Source organism: Tenrec ecaudatus, chromosome 3 (assembly GCF_050624435.1).
Source record: "Tenrec ecaudatus isolate mTenEca1 chromosome 3, mTenEca1.hap1, whole genome shotgun sequence".
NCBI classification, from domain to species: Eukaryota; Metazoa; Chordata; class Mammalia; order Afrosoricida; family Tenrecidae; genus Tenrec; species Tenrec ecaudatus.
The window spans coordinates 95,821,457-95,847,992 of record NC_134532.1 but is presented as its reverse complement, the minus strand read 5'-3'; the positions used below and the strand labels follow the sequence as shown (position 1 = coordinate 95,847,992).

The following is a 26,536-nucleotide window of genomic DNA, read 5'->3' as shown; positions in this document are numbered from 1 at the left end:
CAACCGCCCCTTGGACCCACTCAGTCGTGGGGAGGCTGCTCCCATACAGAGGGCTTCTATTGCAAAACTACTTTGGTTGCCATTTTTAATACTACAGTTTATATACTTTGAAAGATATTAAAAGCCTGAGGAGATAAGCAATAAATGGGTAGCCAAATCACCATTATTTTTGCTTTCCCCTAAACTTTTCTATTCATTTAGTCTCACTGAATTCATCTTGATTTTTATTCCTCACTTTAAAAAGAAACTGTGAGCGTACAGCCAGCTTACTTTAAAGGTTTGGAAGGAGTTTATAAACGATCATAAACTATTTCTGAAACCCCAAAGCACATCATAAATTTGTGTCAGGTAGCAATGATGATTAACTGTGAACTATGTAACGTGTTAGTATTAAGTTACAGACAATCTATAAAAAATAAAAATGAAACGTTTTGTGTGTTTGATAGTTTGGACCTTCTCTGTAGATTGAAGCCAATACGACTGCTTCCCTTTCTGTGGCCACTGCTGCACAATGCACAGCTTCAGCCCTGTGCTCCTCCAGTGAATTAAGGATTGCTACAGTGATGCATGCTCACGATCTGGACTGTCACAGTGAACCAAGAGGAAGCCCGATTAGTGATGTTTGCACAAGACCTTATAAAAATACACCCATCAAATGGCACATTGTCATTGAACGCAGGACCAGCCATTAATAAAACTCCTACATCAGGGTCAAATTCCCTGTATAGTTTTAAAAAATCTCATTAATCTCATTAATTCGGAGCCCACTTTGGAATGTGTAATAAGTCAAGATCTGGTAGACACGGTTTCTACTCAGCAGACAGTTCACAGTTTAAAATAGAAGGTAACTCAAAATGTCTGTATTAAGTAATTACTGGGCAGTAAACTACTTGAGTTTAGTCTTTACTCCCTTTGGACCTTTAGTCTTTAATATGCAATGTATGAGGCACAAGCCTGCGTTTTTTAAAAGTGTAATTTATGGCTCAGGATTTTTCCAGTGTAGATACCCCCACCCGCTTCCCACATTTTGTTTTCCTTGTCTTCTCCTTCCTTCACTGCTGTCATCCATAAACCCAAAGACCAGACGGCATTGTGCCCACAGACAGGCACGGGCACACACTCACCCACAGGAAAGGGGAATTCATTGCCAAGGAGGCTAACTTAGTGTACTAATGAGCATTTCTGTCTAAAATTGAAGATAAAGTTTGAATGAGATACAAACGTACATTGAAACATAAAACCACACACTCATTTAAAAAACATTTTCTTTTTAAAATGGATTTTGATTGGGTGTATAAGCAGATGTGGTGAATACAGAGAATGGTGCTCGGCTATTAAAAGACACAGTGTCTTGGGCCTTAAAGGCTTGAAGTTAAACAAGTGGCCATCCAACAGTGAAGCAACAAGCCCACATGGATGAAGCGCACGAGCCGGTGTGATCACAAGGTGTCATCGATACAGGGCAACAGGCATCAGAAGATTCGCAACAAACAGTAAACAAACAAAAATGCATTGGTGAGAATGGAGGAGGGTTGGAGCAGAGACCCAAAGCCTATTTATGGACAATGGAACATCCCCCCACAGAGGGGTCGCTGGGAAGGGATGAGTCAATCAGGGTGCAGTAGAGCACTAATGGGCCACACAATACACTTCTGATCCCCTGAGGCCTCCTCCCTCCACCTCCCCCCGCCCCGCCCCTCCCCCTATCATGACCCCAGTGCCGCTTCCCGACCTAGACTAGACAGGAGCATATCCATAGCTACAGGCAAGAGATAAAACTCACAACACCTGGAACCCAGGAACAGGAATGGGAATAGAGATAACAAAAGGGGAGGGGGGAGGAAGAGAGGTAGGGATGGAGGTGGGTACCGATTGCAATGAATCGCGCATTCACGGGGAAGAACAGAAACCAGAGGGGGAGACAGCGGTTGGTGTGAGATTTTAAAATAATTAACAATCTACAAACTATCACACGGGTTGGCGGTGGGGTGGGGAGGAGGGAGGGGAAAAAAAAGAGAAGCTGATCCCAAGGGCTCAATGGAAAGTAAATATCTAGACAAGAGCAATGGAATATGTATACTAATATGTCAGATACAATTGATGCATGGATTGTAACAAGAGCTGTAAGAGCCCCAGTGAAATGATTTTAAAAAAATAGATTTTGCTAGCAATTGTACAATACTGCTTGAAGTTATTGAACTACAAAATGGTGTGATGCCTGGATTAGCTCCTAATAAAGTGGTTTGGAAATAAAATATCAATGTCAGAAAAAAATTTTCCTGACATTTGTCTTTCTTCATTTTAATAATCATTTTTACTTGATAAGGAGCCCTGCTGTTAACCACAGGATCACCAGGTGGACCCCTTCAAGCACTCCATGAAAGAAAGATGAGGCTTTCTGCTCTCACAAAAACATACAGCCCTTCCCTGTGCTGTGTCCCCATGCCCCAAGAAAAAGAGCAACTTACAGACCAACGGGCAATTGGACTTTGCCTTACAGAGTTGCTGTGAGTCAGAATTGTCTGGATGGCAGCAAGTTTGTTTTCTTTGTTTATTTGTTTTTAGCTTGATATGCTCCTTATTATTCAACACAAATCCCTTCTTAGAGGCTGTTTTCTCTTGTTTGATAAATCATATCATGCAAAGTATTTCATACCTAAGTGATTAATAATCTTGCTTCTGGTGAGGATATAGGCAATTACAGATAGGAGACGGAAGTTTTATATGAAAGGGCATGTTGAATATTACATTCTCTTGGTTACATCTTAAATATATACTCACTGTTAGAGAAGGGGCTTTATTTATTTTTAATTTATGATTTTTTTAATAAATTCTTTTATTGGGGGGCACCTATAGCTCTTATAACATTCCATACATCAATTGTATCAAGCACATTTATACATATGTTGGCATCATCATTTTCAAAACATTTCTTTCTACTTGAGCCCTTGGTGTCGGTTTCTTTTCCCCTCCCTCCCCCTGCTCTCCAAGTGTGAAGTCTGCTTGTGGGATCCCATGTGGATTTCCTTGCTTTCCTCCTTATTGAGCTCCTTGTGTGCTTCACTCCATTGTGGAGGGGCCAGCGCGGGCACAATTCCTGCACGGTACCTCCAGTGTGGCCCTTGCAGTGCTGTGGGTCAGGGAGGGGACTTTGTGTCTTGGGGTGGGGCCTGGCCTTATGGTCCTTTCTCTGCCTCGACTGCTCTGAGCAGGAGTGTCATCCTCAGGGCTTGGGCCAGGGTGCCATTCTCCCTCGCTCCCCCCATCCTCTTAGTTTGCTCCCGTGTGGTCTGGGCAGACCCAACAGTCTCCCCGGGCTGTATGTTCAGTGCTGTGCTCTGTAGTGCAATCAAGAGAAGGGGCTCTATGGTCTGTATTTTTTTAAATTATAAAACACATAGATTTAACATTTAATGCACTTCATTGTTAAATGGAATAAAATCCTTCAATATAAAGAAAACAAAAATCTTCACAAATGGATCAATAACATCACAATAAGTACAGAAAAGATTGAACTTGTCAAAGGTTTCATTTTACTTGGATCTATAATAAACCCCCACGGATATAGAGAAGAAATCAAATGATGTATTGGTGAATCTGCACAAGACCCCTTTACAGTGTTAAAAAAAAAACAACACCTTTCAGACTAGGGTGTGCTGGATCCAAGCCATGCTCCTTTCAATCACCTCCTATGCATGTGAAAGTTGGAGGATGACTAAGGATGACCAAAAGAGAATCCATGCCTTTGAATTATGGTGCTAGCAAAGAATATTGAATATGCCTTGGAGCATGAACCAATCCATCTTTGGAAAAGCACAATCCAAATTCTGCCTTAGAAGTGAGGAAAGCAAGACTTTTTTGTCCCGGTTACTTTGGTTTCATTATCGGGAGGGACCCGTCTCTGGGAAATGACGGCATGCTTGAGAAGTAGAGGTCGGTGAAGAAGAAGAAGACCTCCACTGATGTGGATTGACGCGGCGGCTTTCACACAGGCTCCAACACAGAGTTGTCAAAGGACTCAGGACTGAACAGTGTTTTGTTGTTTACACAGGGACTTTATGAGTTAGGCTGACTTGGTGGCCCTGAAGAGGAAGAGGAAGAAAAAGAGGAAGAAGAAGAAGAACAACAACAATAACAACAACAACGGCATCTCATGAGCAAGTTGTGGAAGTTAACCCTTAAATGACTTTTTCTCCACCCTGAAGTATGCTAGCACGCAAGTTTGAATACCTCTGCAATGGTGCTGCGTCTCCCAATGGCGGGCTGTCAGACAGGAGTCTAGCAATGTGGCAGGTCTTATTGTTTGCTTTTGTTCAGGCTTGGCTAATATTCCTTGTTGCATGATAGATCACTTACATCTCTCCTTGCTTAAATCAGCGAATGATTTTAGGACCTTTTGGAGCAAGACTAGGAGTTCTGGCTCTTGTCGAAAAATCTTCTATAAATGCTCTTTGATAAGATCAAGAATGTTCCATAATTTGCAGAGGAAATATTGGTGGCTTGAACCATGGGGCTGTTCCCTTTTAAGAAGTATTACATCTTTTAAGAACCCCTTCCCAATACTCTCGAAGCCCAGAGGGTGGTGTTGTGTAGAAACATAAACACAGATGAACAAGTGAGAAAAAAAAAAAGATTCAGATTTGTCAGACTGACTGTGAAGGGACTTGGGGGATGTTAATCAACATATTTGCATGTAATTTTCTTTTGTAGGTGTATGCAGAATGATGCATGATAAAATCTGTCTATATTACTGTAAAAAGTCCTTTCAACAAGTATAAAGTAAATCTCTAAGTCATAAGAGAAGATGGTATCACACATTAGTTAGCATCTTTTTGTGGTTAGGTGCCATCGGATTGGCTCTGACCATAGCAACCCTGTGCACACAGAAGGGAACACTGCATGGTCCTGTGCCATGCTCACAGTCGTTCCTACGCCTGAGCCCGTTGATGCAGCCACGGGGTCAGTGCATCTCACTGAGGACCTTCCTCTTTTTCCAGCCCCTCCACTTTACCAAACACGATGTCCTTCTCCAGGAACTGGTCTCTCTTCACAACATGTCCATAGTATGTAAGATGAAGTCTTGCCATCTTTTCGTCTAAGGAGCACTCTGGTTATATTTCTTCCAACACAGGTGAGTTTGCCCTTTTAGCAGTCCACCCCCACCCCCGCCCACACACACACCATGGTACTTTCAATATTCTTCTCCAGCACCACAATTCAAAGGCATCAATTCTTCTAAGGTCTTCCTTATTCCACATGCATGTGAAGCAATGGAGAATACCGTGGCGTGGGTGGGGCACATTTTAGTCCTCAAAGTCATCCTCATTCTTCAATACTCTACAGAGGTCTTATGCAGCAGATTTCCCTGGTGCTAGACATCTTTTGAGCTCTTGACTGTTGCTTCCATGAGCACTGATTATGATTATGGATCCAAACAAGACATCATCCTTGACAACGACAACCTTTTCTCTACTTATCCTGGTGTTGCTGATTGGTCCAGTTGTGAGGACTTCAATCTGCTTCACATTGAGTCATAGCCCATACCAAAGACTGCACACCTTGATCTTCACCAGCAAGTTTTTTGATTCCTCCTCACTTTCAGCATGCAAGTTTGTGTCATCTACATATCGCAGGTTATTAATAAGCCTTTGTCTAATCCTGTTCCCTCATTCATCATATAATTCATCTTTCTGATTATTTGCTAAGCATGCAGATTGAACAATTATGGTGAGACGACACAATCCTGGTGCACACCTTTCCTGATTTTGAGTCCCTTGCACGGTTGACACAACTACTTCTAGCTCCATGCACCAGTCCTGCATAAGCACCGTGAAGTGGTGCTGGAATTCCAGTTCTCAATGTTATCCATAGCTTGCTATGGTCCAGACAGTCAGATGCCTTTGCATTGCCAATGACACACAAGTAGAGCTCTTTCAGGTATTCTATACTTTTAGCCAAGATCCATCTGACACTAGCAATGCTGTCCCTGTTCCATATCCTCTTCTGAATCTGGCCTGAACTTCTGGCAGTTCCCTGTGAGTGTACTGCTGCAGCCTTTGTGGGATGATCTTAAGCAAAATTTTACTTGTGTGAAATATCGATGGTATTGTTCTATACCTTGAGCATTCTGTTTGGACACCTTTCTTTGTAATGCACAAATATGGATCTCTTCCATATTATCAATAGTATGATAGGATAAGATATACTGTTCAGCTATCAGGAGTCTAATTAATATAACTATTGTTCAGATGTACATATCAACCACTAAAATCAGCGATGAAGAAATTGATGACTTCTACCACTTGCCTGTCGGTGTGTGTTGCTGGAAGCTGTTACTGGTATTTAATACACCAGCAGGGTCATCCAAAGTGAGCAGGTTTCAGCAGCGCTTCCAGACTAAGAAACTACTAGGGAACAGGCTGTCCACGTCTAAGGAACTAGCCACAGGAAACCTTATGAGTAGCAGTGGAACGTTATCAGATAGAGTGCCTGCAGATGAGTCCCTCAGGGAGCAAGGCACTCGAAACCTGACCATAATGGCATGCCGGGGGTAAGGCCGTGGGGGCATAAAACCTTCAGAACCTACATTTGCTGATGGGGCATGACTCAAGATGAGAAGAAGCAGGTACAAACATCTATTAATAGTTGGAACTTGGACTGTAGGAGGTATGAATCTAGGAAAATTGGAAGTCTTCAAAAATAAAATGCATACAGACCAATATTCTAGGCATTACTGACCTGGAAATGGACTGGTGGCCATTTGGCATCAGTTACATGCTTCACTATGAGGGACTTGACGAATTCACATGGAATGGCATCACGTTCATGGTCAAATAGAACATTTCAACAGCTATCTTGAAATACAATGCTATCCCTAATAGGATAATATCTAGGCAATACAACTATTGCACAAATTTCTACACCGACCATTAAAGCTAGAAATTGCAGAATTTTACCAATGTCTTCAGTTTGAAGTTGATTAAACAAGCAATCAAGGCGCATTGATAATATTTGGTTGGAATGCAAAAGTTGAAAGAAACAAAGTGGAAGGAACAGTGGTAGAAAAATATGGCCTTGGTGGTTGTGTTAGTCTGGGTAGACTTGAGAAACAAATCCAGAGACACTCATATGTGTGTAATAGAGAACTTTATATCAAAGAGTAATTGTATATTAAGAAAACATCCCAGTCCAGTCAAGATCAAGTCTATAAGTCTGATATTAACCCATATGTCTGATACGAAGCTATAAATTCCTCTTCTGATTCACACAACATATGCAGTGACGCTGAATGTAGGAAGATCACAAGCCAGTGGGTAGAAAGTCTTGTGGATCCAGTGGCGATAGAAACATGAGATGTTTCTGAGGGTGTTGACATGGGTCTCCACATGGTTCCTCCAGTGTTTGGGCTCTGGCTGCATCAGTGTAGCTCCATCTGGCTTGTCAACAGGAAAATGAAGCAGAGAGAGTCTCCCACCTCAAGGGAGGAATACAGGAGTTCCCAGAATCCTCAGGAGAAGGCCATGCCCACACAGAGGCCTCATTGGCTATGGTCTGATTGACAGACTAGGTTCTACCCCTTGACAGGAGATTATGTAACTACCACAGACCACCCCTTGACACTTTTACACAACTTTTTAGCCATATATAACTTTTAAACAAAACAATTGTAAAATCATATCTGTACCTAACAGAATAAAACTAAAATTCATACAACTCAATATGTGCCAAAGCCTCATTTAAGCATGATATTCTATAAGTGAACAACAGAACAATATTCTATGCCTAACAGTTGCAGTTAAGTAACAGCTACACCTTAACTTTATAATCGTATTCCCCCACCTATGAAAGTTTGTAAGCCAGCCACTCCATGCCTTTATTTGCCAAGTTTGGATATCAAATTTCTATACTGTCCACTTACATCAATCCAATGATCTGAAGAGACAATCATATCCGTTGATGTGAAGAATCTTCATTCCAGTTGGAACCTTGTGAGTCTGCATCCATGAGCAAAATCAAATCAGGACAGGCCATCCATAAAGTCAGCAACAATATGCACCAGTTCATAGGCTCAAATATCTTCTCTTCATCTGGTCGAGTTCCGTTCTACTCAATGGGCTGCCTCACTTACCCTCCCCAGGGTTCCCATTGGTTGCCTTGTCTTTAGACCATGGCCCCATCACAAATTCTCAACAACCCCAGCCCCCTGGGCTAGGTCATGTCATAGGCTCAGGTTCCACACAACGCTGTACACTTCAGATCATCCAACCCGCTCTCGCTTTCTCCTCTAGCCCTGTGAACCATGCCCATGGTCAGTGGCCACTTCCACTCGACAAGTGGACCGAGGTGGTCACCAGGCAAGCATTTCGGCCTATTACCACAGGCCGTAAAGCACCTGGAGATCACACGACAGAATTTTGCAAGATCAATGACTTGCTCATAGCAAATACGCATTTTCAACAACAGAAAAGATGACTATACAGTTAAACTTCTCTAGGTGGAATACACAGATATCAAATTGATTACATCGGTGGGAAGAGATGATGGAGAAGCTCAATATCAGCAGCTAAAACGAGTTCAGAGGATCAAAGTAAATCCATGAGAGCCAAAAAAATTACTTTAAGGGTATCACCAGATTTTAGAGAACTTTTCCAGAACAAATTTGACTCATTGAACGTGAATGGCAGAAGACCTGATGAGCTGTGGGCTGACATCAAGAACATTCTACAGGAAGAAAGTAAAAGTTCATTAAAAAGACAGAAAAGATCAAAGTGGATGTCAGAAACGAGTGTGAAATTGCTCTTCATCTTAGAGCAGCTAAAGCAAATGGAAGAAATGATGCAGTAAGAGAGCTGAACCAAAACTTTCAAAGGACAGAAGAAATTCAAGCCTCGAGTTGCAATATTGAAAGATTCTATGGGCAAAATGTTTGAAGGAAACATCAAAAGAAGATAGAAAGAATGCACAATCACTGTACCAAAAAGAACGACTTGACATTCAACCCTTTCAAAAGGGAGTCTACAATCAAGAACCGAGGGTATCAAAAGAAGTACAAACTGCATTGAAGATATTAGCAAATGCAGGCTTCAAGAACTGATGGAATAACAACTGACATATTTCAACAAGTTCATGAAGCACTGGAAGCACTCACTTGTCTATGCCAGGAAATTTGGAAGACAGTTTCCTAGTCAACTAACTGGAAAAGACCCACATTTGTACCCATTTCAAAGAAAGGTGACACAACAGAATGTGAAAATTAGAGGATAATATCATGATATCCCATGGAAGGAAAAGCTTGCTGAAGATCATCCAAGAATGGTTGCAGCAGGGCAAGTAAAATTTTGCTGAAGGCCATCCAAGAACATTTGCAGCAGGACTTTGACAGGAAGCCACTAGAGGTTCAGATTGGATTCGGAAGAGAACATTGAATAACGGATATCATTGCTGGTGTCAGATGGATCTTGGCTCAAAGCAGAGAACACCAGAAACATATTTACTTGTGTTTTATAGACTGTATCAAGGCATTTCGCTGTGTGGGTCATAACAACCATGGATAGCTGTGAGACTTACAGAAAGTCTCATCCACCGGCCTGGCATCCACATAGCATTGCTTCAGATCAAGGAACTCACTTCACAGCAAATACAGTGTGGCAATGGGCCCATTCCCATGGAATCCACTGGTTGGATCATGTTCCTCATCATCCTGGGGCAACTGGCTTGATAGAACGATGGAATGGGCTCCTAAAGACATAATTACGGCACCAACTAGGTGGCAACAATTTGTGGGGCTGGGGCAATGCTCTCCGGGAAGCTGTATACACTCTAAATCAGTGGCCAATATATGGTGCTGTGTCTCCAACAACCAGAATTCAAGGTCCAGGAACCCAGGGGTGGAAGCTGGTGTGGCACCACTCACTATTACTCCTAGTGATCCACTTGCAGCATTTTTGCTTCCTGTCCCAGCAACCCTGTGCTCCTCAGGCCTGGAGGTCCTGGTCCCGAAGGAAGGAACTCTCCCACCTGGAAACACAGCACAGATTCCACTGAACTGGCAGCTGAGAATGCCCCCTGGTTACTTTGGGCTTCTCATTCCTTTGGATCAACAGGTCAGGAAGGGTGTCACTGTACTGAGTGGTGTAATCACACCACTGATCCTGATTACCAAGGAGAAATTGGACTAGAGGTAAAGACGAATATATCTGGAATCCAGGAGATCCCATAGGGCAAGCCAACTCTTAGTGTTGCCATGCCCTGTGATTAAAGTAAATGGTAATGTACAGCAACCCAATCCTGACAGGATTTCTAATGACACAGACCCCTCAGGAATGAAGGTCTGGGTCACTCCACTCTCGGTACCATAATGTGTTAGTCCGCGTAGACTAGAGATACAAATCCATGGACACACATATGTGTATAAGAAAGAGAATTATATACTAGAGCAATTGAACATTGAGAAAACATCCCAGCCTAGGCCAGTTCAAGTCCATAAATCTGATATTAGCCCATATGTCCGATACCAATCTATGAAGTCTTCTTCAGACTCACAAAGTACATGCAATGAAGCCAAATGCAGGATGATCACAAGCCAGTGGGTAGAAAGTCTTTGGGTCCAGTGGTGTTGCAAGCATCTCAGCACTGGCAGGGGTCTCTCTGTGGCTTCTCGGGCTTCCGAGGTCTGGTTGCATCCATGTGGCTTGTCTTCTGCAATGTCTCCCAGGGAGTGGCAGAGAGAGAGAAGTGTCTTCTGCTTCCAAGGAGAAAGTACCAGATTTCTCAGAATTCTCAGGAGAAAGCCAGGCCCACACAGAAGTCTCATTGGCTATCTCCAGATTGACATCCTAGACTCCATTCCTAATCCTTAAATTGACACCAGATTAGGTAACTACTGCAGAACTCAACAGCACTACTTTGTAATAGCCTTCATTGAGAGAGGAGCTTCCTGCGGGGTAGGCATATGTTGTCAGCCAGTGAGGTGCCTCACAAAGCACCCAAATGTGTCTAAGGCATTTTTTTGGAATTTTATTCAAAATATCTTAAGTTATATACCAATATTATAAATTAAGAGAAAATGTAAAACAGATTAATATGAATAGCCAATTTCTAAACTCAAGTACATTTTTCAGAGCTTTCATTGAAATTTGAAATAACTTGTTTTCAACAATAGATGGCGCTTCACAGGATGACATGTTCTTTTGTGGAGGGTATCTGTTATCAATTTTAAGCACCTATTGATTTTTAAAACTACTAGAAAATCATTGTGATTCATAGAATATTTTGGTAATTCATAGGTACCCGGCTTGTTACTATCTCTGCCATAGTAATAGTGGATCAGATGAATGTGGGAAGAGATTACCTAAATGAAGTAGTAGTAATACACTTTTTGAAAATATGTAGAAGAAAACATCTGTTTTTAAAAACCTTTGATTTTTTTTTTACTTTTGCTTTTTATATGTCATTCAGTTTTTAAAAGCTATATCCTTTGTTTATTTTGACTGATCACAAAATGTTTTAAAATTTCTTAGAAAAGATTTTCATTATTTACGATGACCTTTAATCTTAACTGGGCATAAAACTTTAACCATTAAAAATTGCAGATAAATGTTAAGATGATCATTAGTTTGATAATCTGGAATTATTATCAGACAGCTGCTCCCAAATCCCAGTTAAGACATCCCCACATACACAGACATATGCACACACACAGCAATGCAGTTCTGTAAGCTCAAGAGATCAGCCTTCGACATAAAAGTGTAATTCAATCAACTTCCATTGTTCGTGGGTAAAGCACCTGGAACGAGGGGACCTTAAGTATTGGTTTATTGTCAGATAGTGTGTTGGAGAGCAGGATAACTAGTCATTTATACAGAGTTTTAAAATTATAAGTCATTTTACATATGTATGAAGTTCTGCAGCAGCACCAGAATTTGAGAAGACCAAGCGTTGTTACTAAAGTTTATGTTATCGGTAGGAAAGTTGACTCAAATCTACTGAGGATAACCTAGGTAGAAAGTGACAAAGCTGAGGCTCAACCCTCCTCAGGTCACCTCACTGGACATGTAATATTCGCTTCATATGATCATGCCATTTCCCTATGATGATTCTGGACAGGGAGCATTGTGGATCTGTATGGTATATTGGCCTAAGTTATAGACCATCACGTAGAAGGATAATAGAGCCAAACGCAGATTTTCAATGAATGTGCTATCCCATCGACGTTTAGCAACTCTTAACTCATTGCTATCAAGTTTATGCCAACTCATAGCCGCCCTGTAAGACAGGGTAGAACTGCCCCTGGGGGGTTCTGAGGCAGCAGCTCTTGACCTGATTAGAAAGCCTTGTCTTTCTCCTGAGGGCAGAACTGGTGGTTTGCTGACCTTGCAGTTAGCAGCCCCAGGTGCATGTGTTCACAAATGTAATTATTTAATATGCCCCAAGAGAATAGGCAATCAAAGGAAACTTGAAATACAATTATTTTAAAAATACCACTAGTTGGTACATTTCTTTTATTAGTATTAAGTATTTTTAAATTATGTAATTGAGTTTTTGGTGGTAGTATATACAGAAATTTTGGTTGGCATTTATAGAAAATTAACCATTGCTCTGTATGTTCAGTGGCATTGGTTGCAGCTTTCACACTGTGTCAATATTCTCCTTATTTCCAGGCTGGTTTTCCTCCCCATCCGACGCGTGTCATTTTTGCTTTAGGGTCCATGTTGGCTATTTGGTCTCATGTGGATGCTTTCTTACAATTCTTGTTGGGAGCCCAGTATTCGCTGGTGACACAGTCTATCCTATGAGCCAATGGGCTATTTCAGCAAGCTCTGGTAGCACAGGGCTTACGCGTTGGGCTGTTAACCACAGGTTAGCAATTTGAAACCACCAGCCATCCCACACGAGAATAGCGAGTCTTGGTACTCCCGTCAAGAGTTATGAAAAGCTATAGCGTCAGCAAGTGGAATAAGGACTTTGTGGGCACCGGGAGACAGAGGGGGTGGCGGAGTGAAGGGGTGAGGACGCCAAAGAATCCATATAGACAAAGAATGTTTGGAAACTGATTGTGGTAGCAAATGTACAATTCTGCTGGACGTGATTGAACTATGAAATAATTTGATAGATGTTTTTTTAACTAGGATAAAGAAAAACAAGTTATCGTCTCAGAATCTCACGAGGGTAGCCCGACCTTGGCATATAAGGTCACTGTGAGTTAGAATTGACTTGATGGCAGTGAGTGTATCCTCTGGGATACTATTAAGCATTCTTAAAGAAGACTACTAATAGTTGCTTCTGCAAATAAATATTTTTTCCCTTCAAAGAAAAAGGATAAATTTTAATCTCTGGCAGATGTTATTTCAATAGGAAACAAAGAATTAAACTAAGCAAGTCATAGATGTTTTAAGTATTTAAAAATTTTTGCCCAATCATTTTATTGACATAAAATTCACATAACTTCCACAGTTAATTCGCTTTTAGAAAGAGTTGTAGATACATCATCACAATCAGTTCTAATGCCCCCTCCCTTCTCCTGTATTCGTTATTTGGCTCCCAGTTGCCTTCCACCCCATCCCTGATAAGCTATTACATCATTTATTGTCCCTATGCACCCGCACCTTCAATGCTTCATAAACAAGGAACGTAGCAGAGACGATAAAAAATCAAAACAGGAAAAAAATAAAAGAAGAAAGAAGACCAATGGCAATATTAAAATAAGTCAGAGAGGAAATCTCCGTTGTAGAAAAAACAAGAAATATTTAAACCCAGAACAAACTTAGGATGAGTCAAGAGGGAGGTCAACTGACCAGGTGTTATACCATCGTTCCATCCACTGTCATCAAGGTCATGAGAATCTCTGTCTCATAGCAAAGTTGTTTGTGTCTCTGTGGCCAGAATGGATCTGCCAGAGGCTTATTCCGAATGGGTAGGTACGTGGCAGATGGATGTCAGGCTCCCACTCTCTTTGCATGGCCTTCTAGAAATTGGATGTTCACAATTTAAGCTCTGATATCTTTCCCTTCATCATATTTGGATTTTGTTACTTGTCATCTTTGGATCACATGGACTGGTGTGTCTTTTATTTGATTGATACCTCACTTAGATGGCTGCTTGTTTGAATACAAGACCCCAGACAGAGCCATCGTCATAAGAGCAACTGTCCTTGGGTCGGGGCTCGCATTAAGTGAGAGCCCAGAATCCATCGGCTTGTCCATGGTTAATTTACAACTCTGGTATACTTAGCAGTTTTATTATCATTTTATGAAAAAAGATGTTATCAATCATCTCCCAGGGGCATAGGTGATTCCATTGATGACATTAATAATTTAATAATTTATTCAATAGCATAAAACTTAAGGTACTATTGAGAAAAAAAGGTTATGAGAGGATAGTCCAGCTGCAAACTACAATCCATTGTTGCTTTGTACAGATTGAATTCTTAAATTATTGAGCTTGTTTACATTGACCCTGAGGGTTGGTGCTAGGCGAAAATGTCCTGTAATATTCCTTACAAGGGCAAATCCTTGCTTCTCAGATTCATACATGTCACATTAATGCAAGGAGGGCATTAAGACAGGAAATATATGGTAGCTCTGGGTCCCCTTTCATTGGCTGTCTGCTAAGCCAGGGATCCTAACCAAGGTCCAGTGAGCACCCCTTCCACAGTCCTGGGGTAGCCATCATTTGCTTCTTCTCTCATCGGGGGATTTCAGTGTTAAGTCCAAGGGCTATGAGGTAGGACTCAGCTCGTTCAGTGTGGTTTCCACATTGAGTCCTTCTGGGATGCCAGGTTCCCTGTAAGGCCAGAGTCTAAGGTCATCGCAGTGTATAGTCTAAAGTGTGGGTCACTGAGGGTTAGGGAGAAACGAATTCAAAAGTGTCCATCGAGGGACTTAGTCCCGGGTTTGTGCTGCCCTTGGGCTCTCTATGATGCTTGTTGACCATCCCGTCCCAATGCAAAGTTGCTCTTCCTCACTGACCCGCTAACAGACGTGTAACCGCCTCCTCTGAAATCTAGATGCTCTCCTCCCTGGTCTTCGCTTGACTTTCTAATAAGTTCCTATTTTAAGGCTCATTGTTTACACAAACACTGATTTCATGAACGAATCCAGGTTCTCTAAAGATGGCAAGGAACTGAGTGATGAAGAACTTTCACTGGTCAACGTCAAAGATGAGAGGCGCCATGTTTTCATTCGAAGGGGTCATTCTGCGCTTTGTTTCAGACGTCAAATCAGCCGAGGAGATGGCCATTCTTATTGTCATGTGACAAGGAAGAAGGAGCCACGGCTCAGAGGGGAACACAGCATCAGTGGAAGAGGAAAGACGACCAGATTTATTTTGCTAGACAAGCGATTAGGACTGGTCTGGACTAGGGAAAGATGCTTCCGTATACAACCTTCCCATGTGGATGGAAATAGTAAGATCTCTGCTCTCCTTAGAGCAATGGTACAGTTTGTCGGAGCCCTTGCCATTGAGTCCCGTAAAGGAACAGGCAACTTAAGGCATGAAGGACCGTGGTTCAGGGGCCTTCCAGGTACATTGCTGTCTCTGCTTCCAACGTCGAGAAAAAACAGAATCCGCTGTGACAAATCTACAAACGATTAGTCCTAGAATTACGGAGCTGACCGAAACTTACAGGTCATTCAGTGTAATTTACTCAAGATTTGCTCAAGAAATTGATGGCATGGAGAGTGATTTTCCCAATTCCAGAATCCGAAACCAACACAGAGCATTATTAGTGCTTTGAGGAAGGCAGAAGGAAGAGTTAAGCTTATGAAAATGAAGAGAATGTTTATGGAAAATTTATAGAATAGGTTGGTCTATTTCTGTCAACTACAAAGATTGTTTACAAAAGGAAACTGAAAATAAAATGGACTGTGCCTGCCAGCTTTTCTTGGGAAATATAATAGTAATAAGTGACTATTGCCCTAAAAGGAAGCAAAGAGACGTGGTTTCCATTTGAGTTCTTCATTGATTTATTAGCCACTCACAGGTTAAGTCATCGATGTCTGTGACTTTTTAATGCTTGTTTCTCAGCAAGATAAAGTATATTTATTATCATGACTTCATGGAAGCAGTGGGAAAATAAATAAACATTCTTCACGTTCTTGAAACACAGTATGCTTCTGCTATTTTGCAAATACAGTACAGAAACGAATAAGCTAGGTCTCTCAGTTCTCCACTTAAAAAAATATTTTTTGTAGGTCACCGGCAGTCACAAAGTAGTATTAGGTTTACAATATTTAAAATTTTATTCTTTCAAAAATCAAATCAGCCAGAAGAGATGTCTAGTACTGTTTTCACATGAAATGGCGAACAAGCCAGGGCATTTACCATCCCATTTTATTCTTTATATAGCAAACTAAAAATCATTAGAAGATCTTCCCATTGATGTTTACATTGCTTTTCCTCCTCAGGAAAGAACAAACAAACAAAACAAACCCTCTGTTCAAGTTACACAAAGTGTACTGTAATTAAACTTGCTAGGTCAAGAGCAATGCCTATTTTAAACTAAAATTTTTGACTTGCTATTGTGTAGTTGCAGGCAAAGGGATGGGCACATTTTATTAAATGCCTTTTAGATCCAGAGTATTTGTTTGTAATGGGATATTTAGGGGGAAATATATCAATATATTTTAGTGCCAAATGGCATCAGGTGCTATCGGCCAACTTTGCTGCAGTCTTCAATTTCCTAAATGGAGCATGTTGTTATAGACAAAACCTGCTGGCTTTTTTGCTACTATATTTTAAAAACACTCAATTTTATGAAAATTATCATTTAACGAATCCCTGGTTAGAACAGTTTGAAGCGTATTTGAAATAGAAATCGTTCAACTGTATTTTTGTGAGATTCCTGCTAGTCACATGGTTCAGTGCTCCCTCTCCTGGTTTTATCATCTTGGTGAACTGACCTCTAGTCCAGGTTTGTTGTGATAATTCAGAAGACAATTTTGAAGAATCAGATTAGATAGCCTAATAATGATAGTCTATTTCTGATTTGAATAGTCTCGATCTTTTTACAATGGTGAAGAAACATATTCACCTTTGGTAAAAGAGATCTACATTATCAAATAAAGTAAGATTTATGAAAAAGAAAAACATGCAATAAAATCAATGTCATCCTTTTAAACATCTTAATCTAATACAATTTAAAATATTAAGGGTGAATATGTAGCTCTTTAGCTTCTTCTTATTCTATGTTATTTTCTAGTAAGTTTTATTTCTTATTATCAATGTTCTTATTAATGTCCTAGATTCTTTGGAGGCAGTGACACAACCTTAATTTTTTAATGCTCAAATCTTTGAAAGTCCAGTATAGGAAATAAAGTCGTTTCAATAGAATCACAGTGGTAAAGAAAGAGATTTGTAGAAATTATCTTGAACTGAAAATGTCCATATTAGTCTGATCGAGTCTAGAGTGTTGTTTTGCCAAAGATTTGAAGCTTTTCCTGATATGAGTACCTCCCACCTGGTGGGTGGGGGGAAGGGTGACTTTTGAGTGCATAATTGTGTTGTTGCTAAGTATATTTTTCAAATCTCTATGGAATCTTAAATTTTACATATTCTTATGGCAGCATGAACTTCATGGGTTTTTTTTTTCATGGTTTCTATTTTAAAATGTTCAAAATATACTAGTTTATAAGCAAGCAGAAAGTAAGTTCTCTACATACATCATTAAAAGCCCCCCTCTTCCCCTCATGGCATAACGTATTTTGAAGAATTAAAAAAACTTCTAGGTGAATCATGTATACTTTAAATCATTTTGTCTCAGCTAATTAAAAAGTTTTGGGGGGTACAAAAACTTATAAAAATAAATTACAAAATTGAAGGAGTCCTGGATTTTTCTATTGAGGTAATTTTTGGGAAATCACATCACAAACCAAGATAGTGAGATATTAAAAAAAAACCTGCAGCCAAAAATTTGACTCCTTAAGACATGTTGTTTGACTGCATTTGCAGTGAAGGTTGTCGCCTTTTAAACTTTAAGAGTTCACATATGCTGAGCTTCGTTTTAGTAGGACTGTAATGTTGTGAACATCCTTTTTACATCAGCTATACATTTTCCCTCCGATCAGAGTGGTGTCTTGACATACAATGGGCTTGTTTGTTTGTTTTTAACCTACCTTTAATCTCCAAAATTATTTTCTAACTCAATTTTCAGGCTGGCCTCCAGCAGCCCCTTTATTGACAACGATAAGAAAGAGTCACACGTCCAGAGGCATTCTTTTGTGGCAAACTGCGTTCGCAGGATGTTTATTACGAGAGTGAACACGACAGCCGTTCCAAGGGCACACACCAACGAAAGAGGAAACGACAGTTGGGGAAATCCTGTTCCAGGTTTTCAGGCAGCCCGGGTGATTGACACATGATATCACTGGGGGCGTGTCCGGGAGTGGAGGTGGAGGTGGTGGCGAGGGGCTGAAATGCTGCGGAGCCGGAGCGGGAGCGCTCTGTAAGGCACGCAGTGGTTTGCGGAGAGATAGCAGCCGCCCGAGCTCCCGGCCCCGGATAAGGAACAGCTTGTGCGGCACGGCCATCTCCAGTCTTTGCATTGGGTACGTATCCTGCCCTTCTTGGCCTTCTGTAGGTCTTTTAGGAAGGAGGGAGTAGAGGGGGAAAATGTTCGTGTTAGCTAGGAGCCCAACATTTCTTTGAACTCGCGGTTGATCTGAGATTACTGGTTGCGTTTCCAAACACCAGTAGCATTCCCAACTGGCTAAGACGCAGGCTGGTGAAGTAAATGGCACCCTTGGAAGGAGAGGTGGGGAGAAGCGTCCCTTTCCCTTGTTGCCCCCTTTTCCGAGCCGAACGCTAACGAGTTTCAAGTTCGAAACGGTCGCACGTCCGAGAACCAGGGTGGCTTCTGTCGCCGCGGGGCTGGCACTCGGTGTGTGGACAAATGCCTGTCGGCGTCGGCTTTGTGGCCGAGCGAACCCCCAGCGAAGCAAACGCTTCGAAACCTGAATTTCCCGTCTGCGGGCATTGATTCCCAGTGCGCAGGGGCGCTGCTGGAACGTCGTTTGAACTCGCAGGCGTGCTCGGGGGCCGCAGCACTGGGGCAAAAACGTGCAAGCCTGCATGTTACTTTGGGTCGCCGCTGACACGCCGACGGTGCGCCGGCCTGTCAATCAGCGCGGGCAGCAACAGGCGGCACATGGCCGAGGGCTGCGGGCGCACGGGCGACCCCCCCGCGACGCCGGGCCCCGGCCGAGGTGCGCGCCGCGCGTCCCGGAGCCTGCACCCAAAGGGGAATTAATCTCTGTTTTTGCATCTCTGCTCGTCTGCAGCGGGCGTTCGGGTCGTGGAGCCGGTGGGTCGGCGGACTGGGAGCGAGCGTGACCCCGGGCGAGGCGGACGTGCCAGCACCGGAGATCCCGGGCCCTCGGGGGCCCCCACTTGCCCGGCGTGCGGGATCGGCCTGCGCGGGGACCAGGGGCGGCGCCCCGCCTTGGAGCCCGAAGAGGACCCTCAGACCTCGTTCCTTTCACCACCGCCACCCCCCCACCCCCGAAAGCGAGGGAAAAAGTCCCACCCCCTCGGCCTCCGGAGCCCCCGCGGGACCAGCACAGCCCCGCCAACTGCCCGTGGACGCCGGTTCGAGCCCAGCGCCTGGCTCCGAAGCGCCTGGCACACCCGTGACGCGGATTTCCACCCGGCGGGGCGAGATCGAGCCCGAGAAGAACCGGGGCTCGAGCACCCGGTGCCCAGCGGCTGGCCCGTCGCGCTCTTCCCTCCGCTGCCCGCCGGCGCCAAGTGCTAAGAAACTCCGAGAGCTCCGCGGGGCGGCTTGGTCGGTTCTCGGAGGGGGCTGCCGGAGAACAGCCCCCCGAGGTGGATGCGACTGAGCCGCCGGGGGAGCGCGAGCCGTGAGAGGTCCGCGCCCGGCCGCGCGGCGTCGCCGGAGGATCGCGCCCCGCAGGCGGAAGGGGGCCGCGGGGAGCGCTCGGGCCGGGCGGCGGCGGGGGCGGGGGCGGCCGCGGGCGCACTCGCCGCAGCCCCGGGCCTGCCGCCTCGTCCTGCTGCCCGCCGCGGTTGATGCCGCCCCCCGCCTCGGGACCTGGGCCGCGCCGCACGCCTTGGCCCCCCGCCACCGCTTTGGCCTAGGTGAGTGTCCTGCGGCCGGGCTCGGCCCGCCGGGCGCGGCAGGTGCGGGCTCTGGGGCGCGGCGAGGAGGACGGGGGCGCAGGCCCCGCCGCCCCCTCCCGCGTCCCGCCCGGCCCTCGGGTCTCCAGTGGCGCGGCGGCCTGGGTGGTGGTCTTGGAGCTTGCCCCCCCCTCCGCCCCCCAAAACATGGCTTCGAATCCGTTTTCACGGCATTCCCCGAGAGCCCTGCGGTGCGGGTGCCCACGGCGACCCGTGTGTGCACACGCGCGCGCGCACGCGTGCACCCCAAGAACACGCTGGTGGGCCCCGGTGGGATTCGCGTGCGCCGGGCGCCCTGCCACTTTCTTCTGGTTGGGGGAGCCGTGGGCAGTCGAGGGGGGCAGAGGGCACTGCCACTTTAAAACTGGGAAGTCCGCCCTCCGGAGGTAATGGCAACCTCCGCCTCCTCCCCCTGCGGGAGGACCGGGGCGGGGGGGCGGGGGGGAGGCCGGCAGGCAGGCAGGGAGAGAAAACTTGTTTTCATTCATAACTTTTTCCTTTTCCTTCCTCCCCGTCCACTATTTATTCACTTCTCCCCGCTGGATCGCAGAGGGCGCAGCACCACCGTCCTAACTTGCAAGGTGGCGACACTTCTCTGCTGCCCCTGCCCCCCCCCCCGCTCCCTCCCCCTCCCGCCACGATGATTTCATCTCGGCCCTTCGCGAATCAAGCTGCTTCTTTGACTCATAGACAGATCGGTTTATTGATCCTCATTCGTGCCCAGGGTTGGATTTGGGGGTGGGGTGGGGGCGTGAATCTGAAGGCGCTCCCTGATTTGTAAAGAGCAAGACCCGGGAAACGAAAACCCACCGTGGTGGGGGGTGCGCAGGCCCGGGGCTGGGAACCCCAGGGCTGTGATGCGATTGTCCGCCAAGGTAGCCTGACTGTGATTGGTGTTTTCTTTGGGAAAACACTTCCCCGAGAGCGTGTGAAAGGGTTTGGTGTCCCAGACCGAAGACTGTCACTGCCTGGAAGCAGGCATTTCTTCAGACAAGCAAGGACTGGTTTTCTTTGTTTGGTTCCCCCCCCCCACCCCCCCACTTTTTACCTGGTAACCTCCCAGCCTGCGTGAACTTGGTCACAGCTCGCTTTTACAACGCAAGTCGAACTTGTGCCCGGGTTTTGATGACATTATTCAAGTTCGTCTCCGTGGTTTATTTTGTTGTTTGCTTGTTTTTACTTTCGTGAAGTCTAATTTAGTACTCTTTAAGAAAAATACCCCTTTTTGCTGTCAAGGCATTGGGTCAACCGAGTTCTTCGCGAGGAGGAAAGGTTGGTTTGAGAGAAATGATGGAATGTTTTGTAAGGTTCTAGAACACGTTAGGGCTAAGACGTACAGGTTGTGACTGTGTTTGCGCTCAGACACAGACGGTAGAAAAAAGTAGAGGTGGAAGTTTTGCATTGTGAACTCAAGAGAAGCTGCAAGCAATGGCTATAGTCCTGGGGCAGTAATGCAACGGACATCTTTCTGGTCTGTGGGTTAATACGGCAAGTTTAGGCTCGAGGAGTTGGGGGGAAATGTCTGCTTTTCACTCTTGAAGTGGGGTTTGCATCTGCAGACTTTGAAAAGAATTTGTGTGGAAAATGATACCAGGTTACTATAGTCTGAAAATGGAAATGCCTTCATGTTTGGGTGGGTTGCTTTACAAAGAGTACATTAGAAATGACAATTGATTTACTATGGGGATGGAAACAAGTGCTTGTTTTTATCAGGAGGCTAGCGTGCTCAATTAGATACAAGAAGCACATTGATGCCCAGTTGGCAGTGCTTTTGAAGATCGAGGTCTGTCATGTAAATGCAGAGTTTTAAAAGGGGGGAAAATGCAGATAATTAAAAGGTTCAGCATGTCTCCATGCCACTTTGAAGGCCTAGCACTTATTTGTACATACATGTTATCGTATTGCATTAACGCGAGTACGCCCTTATTTAATTATGCGATTTCAAATGTGACTATTCTTTAACATTTGCGGAACCGGACCGTGAATTTTTTGTGTTTGTGTTGACTGCATTTTTTTGTGTCTGAAAGATTAATAGCGAGCTAGCTTTCTAATCCTGGTTTCTGCTGAAAATGACCTCTTGGAGACTCCATTTTAGTTGAAACATTTCCTTTACTGGTAGATGTACTTGTTTACATGAAGTAGCTTCAGTTAACTTTCTCATTCATTAGTAGGCTTGCAATAGCAAACGAATGACAAAAAGGCCACAGCACGAAAGCTGTCCTTACTTTTTTAAGAGTAAGTGATACTTTTCTCTAGGAGAGCCACTGATGAATGGCCAGTTTTCTGGGGAGGACGGCTGTTCTGGTGCTGATGGGGAATATTACCTTTGAATGGAATATTCTATTCCTTAATGTCTGTTAGATTCACCCACCGGAAGGCATTGCTTCCTCTTCATGCCCCTTTTGAAAAATCGGAAAAACATCTCAATTTTAGGGCATGGGGTCTTTTTTTCTATGATGTGGTCCTCAGCCTCTCTTGGACTTGGACGCTGGCCAGGACCCCAGCATCCCTGTAATCCGTTGATGGAGATCATTACCAGGTGGTTTAGGCAATTTGTGACTTGACAGGATCACCCCCACCCCCATGCCCACCCCGGGGGGAAATAATGCTTCCTGTCATTTGTTCTCTCTCTCATTTTTTTCATCTTTGATTTCCTTTTAGGATTTCAGATGCATGCCAGGTTCCTACTGATTGCCAGAGTTCAAGATCACTACACATGGATCCCCAAAATCAACATGGCAGTGGCAGTTCGTTAGTTGTGATCCAGCAGCCCTCCTTGGAGAGCCGGCAGAGATTAGACTATGAGAGGGAGATCCCGCCTGCTGCTATCTTGTCCTTGGACCAGATCAAGGCCATCCGAGGTAGCAATGAGTACACAGAAGGGCCTTCTGTGGTGAAAAGACCAGTTCCTCGAACAGCACCAAGGCAAGACAAGCATGAACGGACTCATGAAATTATACCAATTAATGTGAATAACAACTATGAGCACAGACCTAGCAGCCACCTGGGACATTCAGGACTCACAAACAATGCCAGGGGCCCCATTCTGAGCAGATCCACCAGCACTGGAAGTGCAGCCAGTTCTGGGAGCAGCAGCAGTGCCTCTTCTGAGCAGGGACTGCTTGGAAGGTCGCCACCAGCCAGACCAGGCCCTGGGCATAGGTCTGAGAGGGCAATCCGGACCCAGCCCAAGCAACTGATTGTGGATGACTTGAAGGGTTCCTTGAAAGAGGACGTCACGCAGCACAAGTTCATCTGCGAACAGTGTGGGAAATGCAAGTGTGGAGAATGCACAGCTCCCAGGACCCTGCCGTCCTGTCTGGCCTGCAATCGGCAGTGCCTCTGCTCTGCTGAGAGCATGGTGGAGTACGGAACCTGCATGTGCTTGGTCAAGGGCATCTTCTACCACTGCTCCAATGACGACGAAGGGGATTCTTACTCGGATAACCCTTGCTCCTGCACACAGTCGCATTGCTGCTCTCGGTACCTGTGCATGGGGGCGATGGCTCTCTTTTTACCTTGCTTACTCTGTTACCCTCCCGCTAAAGGATGCCTGAAGCTGTGCAGGGGCTGTTATGACTGGATCCACCGTCCGGGGTGCCGATGCAAGAACTCCAACACGGTCTACTGTAAACTGGGGAGCTGCCCCTCCCGGGGTCAGAGTAAACCATCATGATTTTTGGAGGTGGGTGGAGCCTCCCGAAAGTCTAGCTTTCACTTGATGGCTGTTATTAAAAAAAGATCCTTCTAGATACTGGTTTTTTTTTTTGAAATCTCCTCCGGTTCCCATCTTCTCCGTCCTGGTTCCTAAGGTTTGATGCCTGGATTTTACTCGACTCTTGTGGATGATCTTCAGTCAACGTGGACTGTGAAACTGCCTGGTTCCCACTTACCATGAGAGCCTCAGCCATCCACTTGAGAGGCCGTTGAGAGCCAGTGGGCTTTTGTGTAGCCTTTTTGTTCTGCAAGCAACTTTCTAAAGTTGTACACATGAACACCCCCACCCCAGACTACAAGGATTTAAAATAGTTTGGGGTGGGGTACTGTGGGAACAGGGACATTGGTTTTTCAAGAAGTGACCGTTTAATTGCTTAAATAAGCTATGTGTGGAATCTGTCTCCTGTTAGGGCTGCCTTCATAGCATTGGACCCTTGAGTAGCATGGGGGATATATTTTTGTTATAACATAAAATTTTTCCTCTAACCACTTTGCCTTCTGGCCCCTCATTGCTCTCCCTTCTGTTTCGGTGTGAACTTTGTCTAATGATGCCAGTCCCTCTGTTTTGCTTTCTGCGTAATTTCCGGTCTCACGTTACAGTGCCAGTATTCACATTGGAGATACAGTGTGTGTGTCGTGGTCATTCTTCCTCCAGCTTTCATATTTTTGAAGGACTCAATTCCCTCCAACGCCCATACTCTTCCTCTCCCCCTCCCTCCCTCCCGTTGTCATTGAGGGCGCTTGGATAACTGAACTTGCTATTTATAGCTGATGAATCTATAGATGTCACAGAACTATGCTGCCTGAAGTGATCCTTCATGGTCTTTTTGGGCCCTGGGTTAGTTAGCAGCTCAGTAATTCTAATCTTTTCTGTGTTTTCATCGCCTTAACCACAAATTGTGGTGCTTTTTGTATATTTTATGTATAAATCACAAAGTTGAATTCTGACTATTTTTAAGACAAAAGTCTGTTAAACTTTTTTATTGTAAAGAATATTTATTATGCGAATCTCTATTATTTTATGATATTTATTGCAAAAGACTGTTGAAATGTACCCATGTCTGAATATAACAAAGTATCAATACTTAACGGAAAATAAGGTGACACCAAGAAAGTACATATGTTAACTCTAATGCAGAAAATATATTAATTAATGAAACTGTCTCTTGAGTTCTTCATTTATCAACCTGGACTCTTCAGATGCTTTGGGTCATGTGCTTCGACTCTGTCCACACGCATTTTAGTTCTTTCTCTGAAGACACTGCATGTACATAAAGGCGAGCTGTTCCCCGGAAGCTCACTGTATTAACTTGGTAACCCAAGTCCTATTTCGAATGTTCTGTAGACAAATGTCCAAGTGAATTACTTAAGAAAGTGTCAAGTTTGGGGTAATTAATATGAACAAATACTTCATATTTTTGGAATAACTGTAAGCACAGGTATTTGTATATGCCAGGGCTTCTTGGAACGGTGGCCTACCTGAATGTTTTTTAAAAATGTTGATCTGACCTCCTTTGAGCTAGAACGTGAAATTAGCCTCAGCCAGACTTTAAAGAACTCCTTCTGTGGACACATGAGGAGATCCCGCCTCTGTCACGTCAGGAAAACCTTTTACAAGTTAGCGCGTGCGCCAAGGGGATAGTTCACGTTATCGGAGACACGTCTTAAACACATTCCTGTTCTTACCTCTTCATTGCCTTGAATAAGTCTCTAATGTGGCCTGGTCAAGTTACAGTTCTTCGTGTCTTTTGTAATAAGACATATAAAGGCCTGAAACTTTAGACAGAAAAGATAAATAGTTTGAGATCTTCATATTTAACCTGGGGAAACCACCCCATATAGCTAGGCTCTTTGGGTTCAGATTGGCCTAATCTCTCACCTCGCCAGAGGAACTGAACGAAACCGAGTCTGGATCTGTACGAACAGCATTTTATCAGATCCAAATGGTCGACATTCTGAAAATTGTGCACATCTTCAGAATAAGATGCTGACATAATTGGAGCCCAGGACTGAGGCTGTCGGAACTAAAATCTGACCCCGCTTTTGAGTTTGGTCACTTACACTTAGATGGTTTGGCTCCTGGTTTATGAGGATTTGTATTTTGTGAATAGTCTCTGACTCTGTGTTATATCAGACACGGTGCAAGGGGTAGAAACTTGTCTTAATTCTTTTTCATCAAGCAAGTCATTAAACCTTTTTGTTGGCATTTTGACATTTGATAGAAGCAAAGGTTTTTCTCTACTCTCTGAAAGCAGAAGGATTCTTTAAAAACTGAATGCGTTTCAAGGACTACTTCACAACTCATGGCATTTCAGACTTTGAACTTGAGTCTTTTTTCTTCCGGTACTCAAGTTATGTGATGTTATCATCCACCCCTCAGTATTTAGAATACTGGCCTGAAATTTGGCTCCTTTAATGAAATAATATAAACATAGCCTGCCTCAAAATACTGTGTGTTTTTTTTGCCCTGTGATTCAGACCTTTGGTATAATTAGGAGTTGGTGTCAGAGTTGTAGTTGTAGTAACTAGTCTAAGAAGCTGTAGCTTTTATTGAAAGAAATGTATAACTTTTAGGAGAATGAGGTAAGCTGTAGAGTTTCACCTTCTGGCCATCTGCTGAATACATTAAAGCTGCAATGTTAGGACGGTGGTCTGCGGCTCCCCAGGCTTTGTAGGGACTCTGGCGTGA

General features: G+C 44.1%; 1 protein-coding gene across 3 annotated transcripts; it reads left to right on the top strand.

Annotated features, from left to right (window-relative positions):
* The first annotated feature begins 18,381 nt into the window (after positions 1–18,381).
* SPRY1 (sprouty RTK signaling antagonist 1) lies at positions 18,382–24,980 on the top strand. Of its 3 annotated transcripts, XM_075543838.1 has the most exons (3): positions 18,382–18,542; positions 19,275–20,091; positions 22,792–24,980. In XM_075543838.1, exon 3 carries the CDS (start codon positions 22,847–22,849, stop codon positions 23,804–23,806), a length of 960 nt encoding a protein of 319 aa, XP_075399953.1. In that variant the 5' UTR covers positions 18,382–18,542; positions 19,275–20,091; positions 22,792–22,846; the 3' UTR covers positions 23,807–24,980. The 3 variants fall into 3 exon arrangements, with proteins under 3 accessions (XP_075399953.1, XP_075399954.1, XP_075399955.1); XM_075543839.1 differs by lacking the exon at positions 19,275–20,091; XM_075543840.1 differs by lacking the exons at positions 18,382–18,542; positions 19,275–20,091 and adding an exon at positions 20,422–21,402.
* Positions 24,981–26,536: the final 1,556 nt, after the last annotated feature.

Bases quoted from the DNA above. Each gene is read 5' to 3' on its own strand.
- SPRY1 (XM_075543839.1), top strand. From the start codon at position 22,847: ATGGATCCCCAAAATCAACATGGCAGTGGCAGTTCGTTAGTTGTGATC.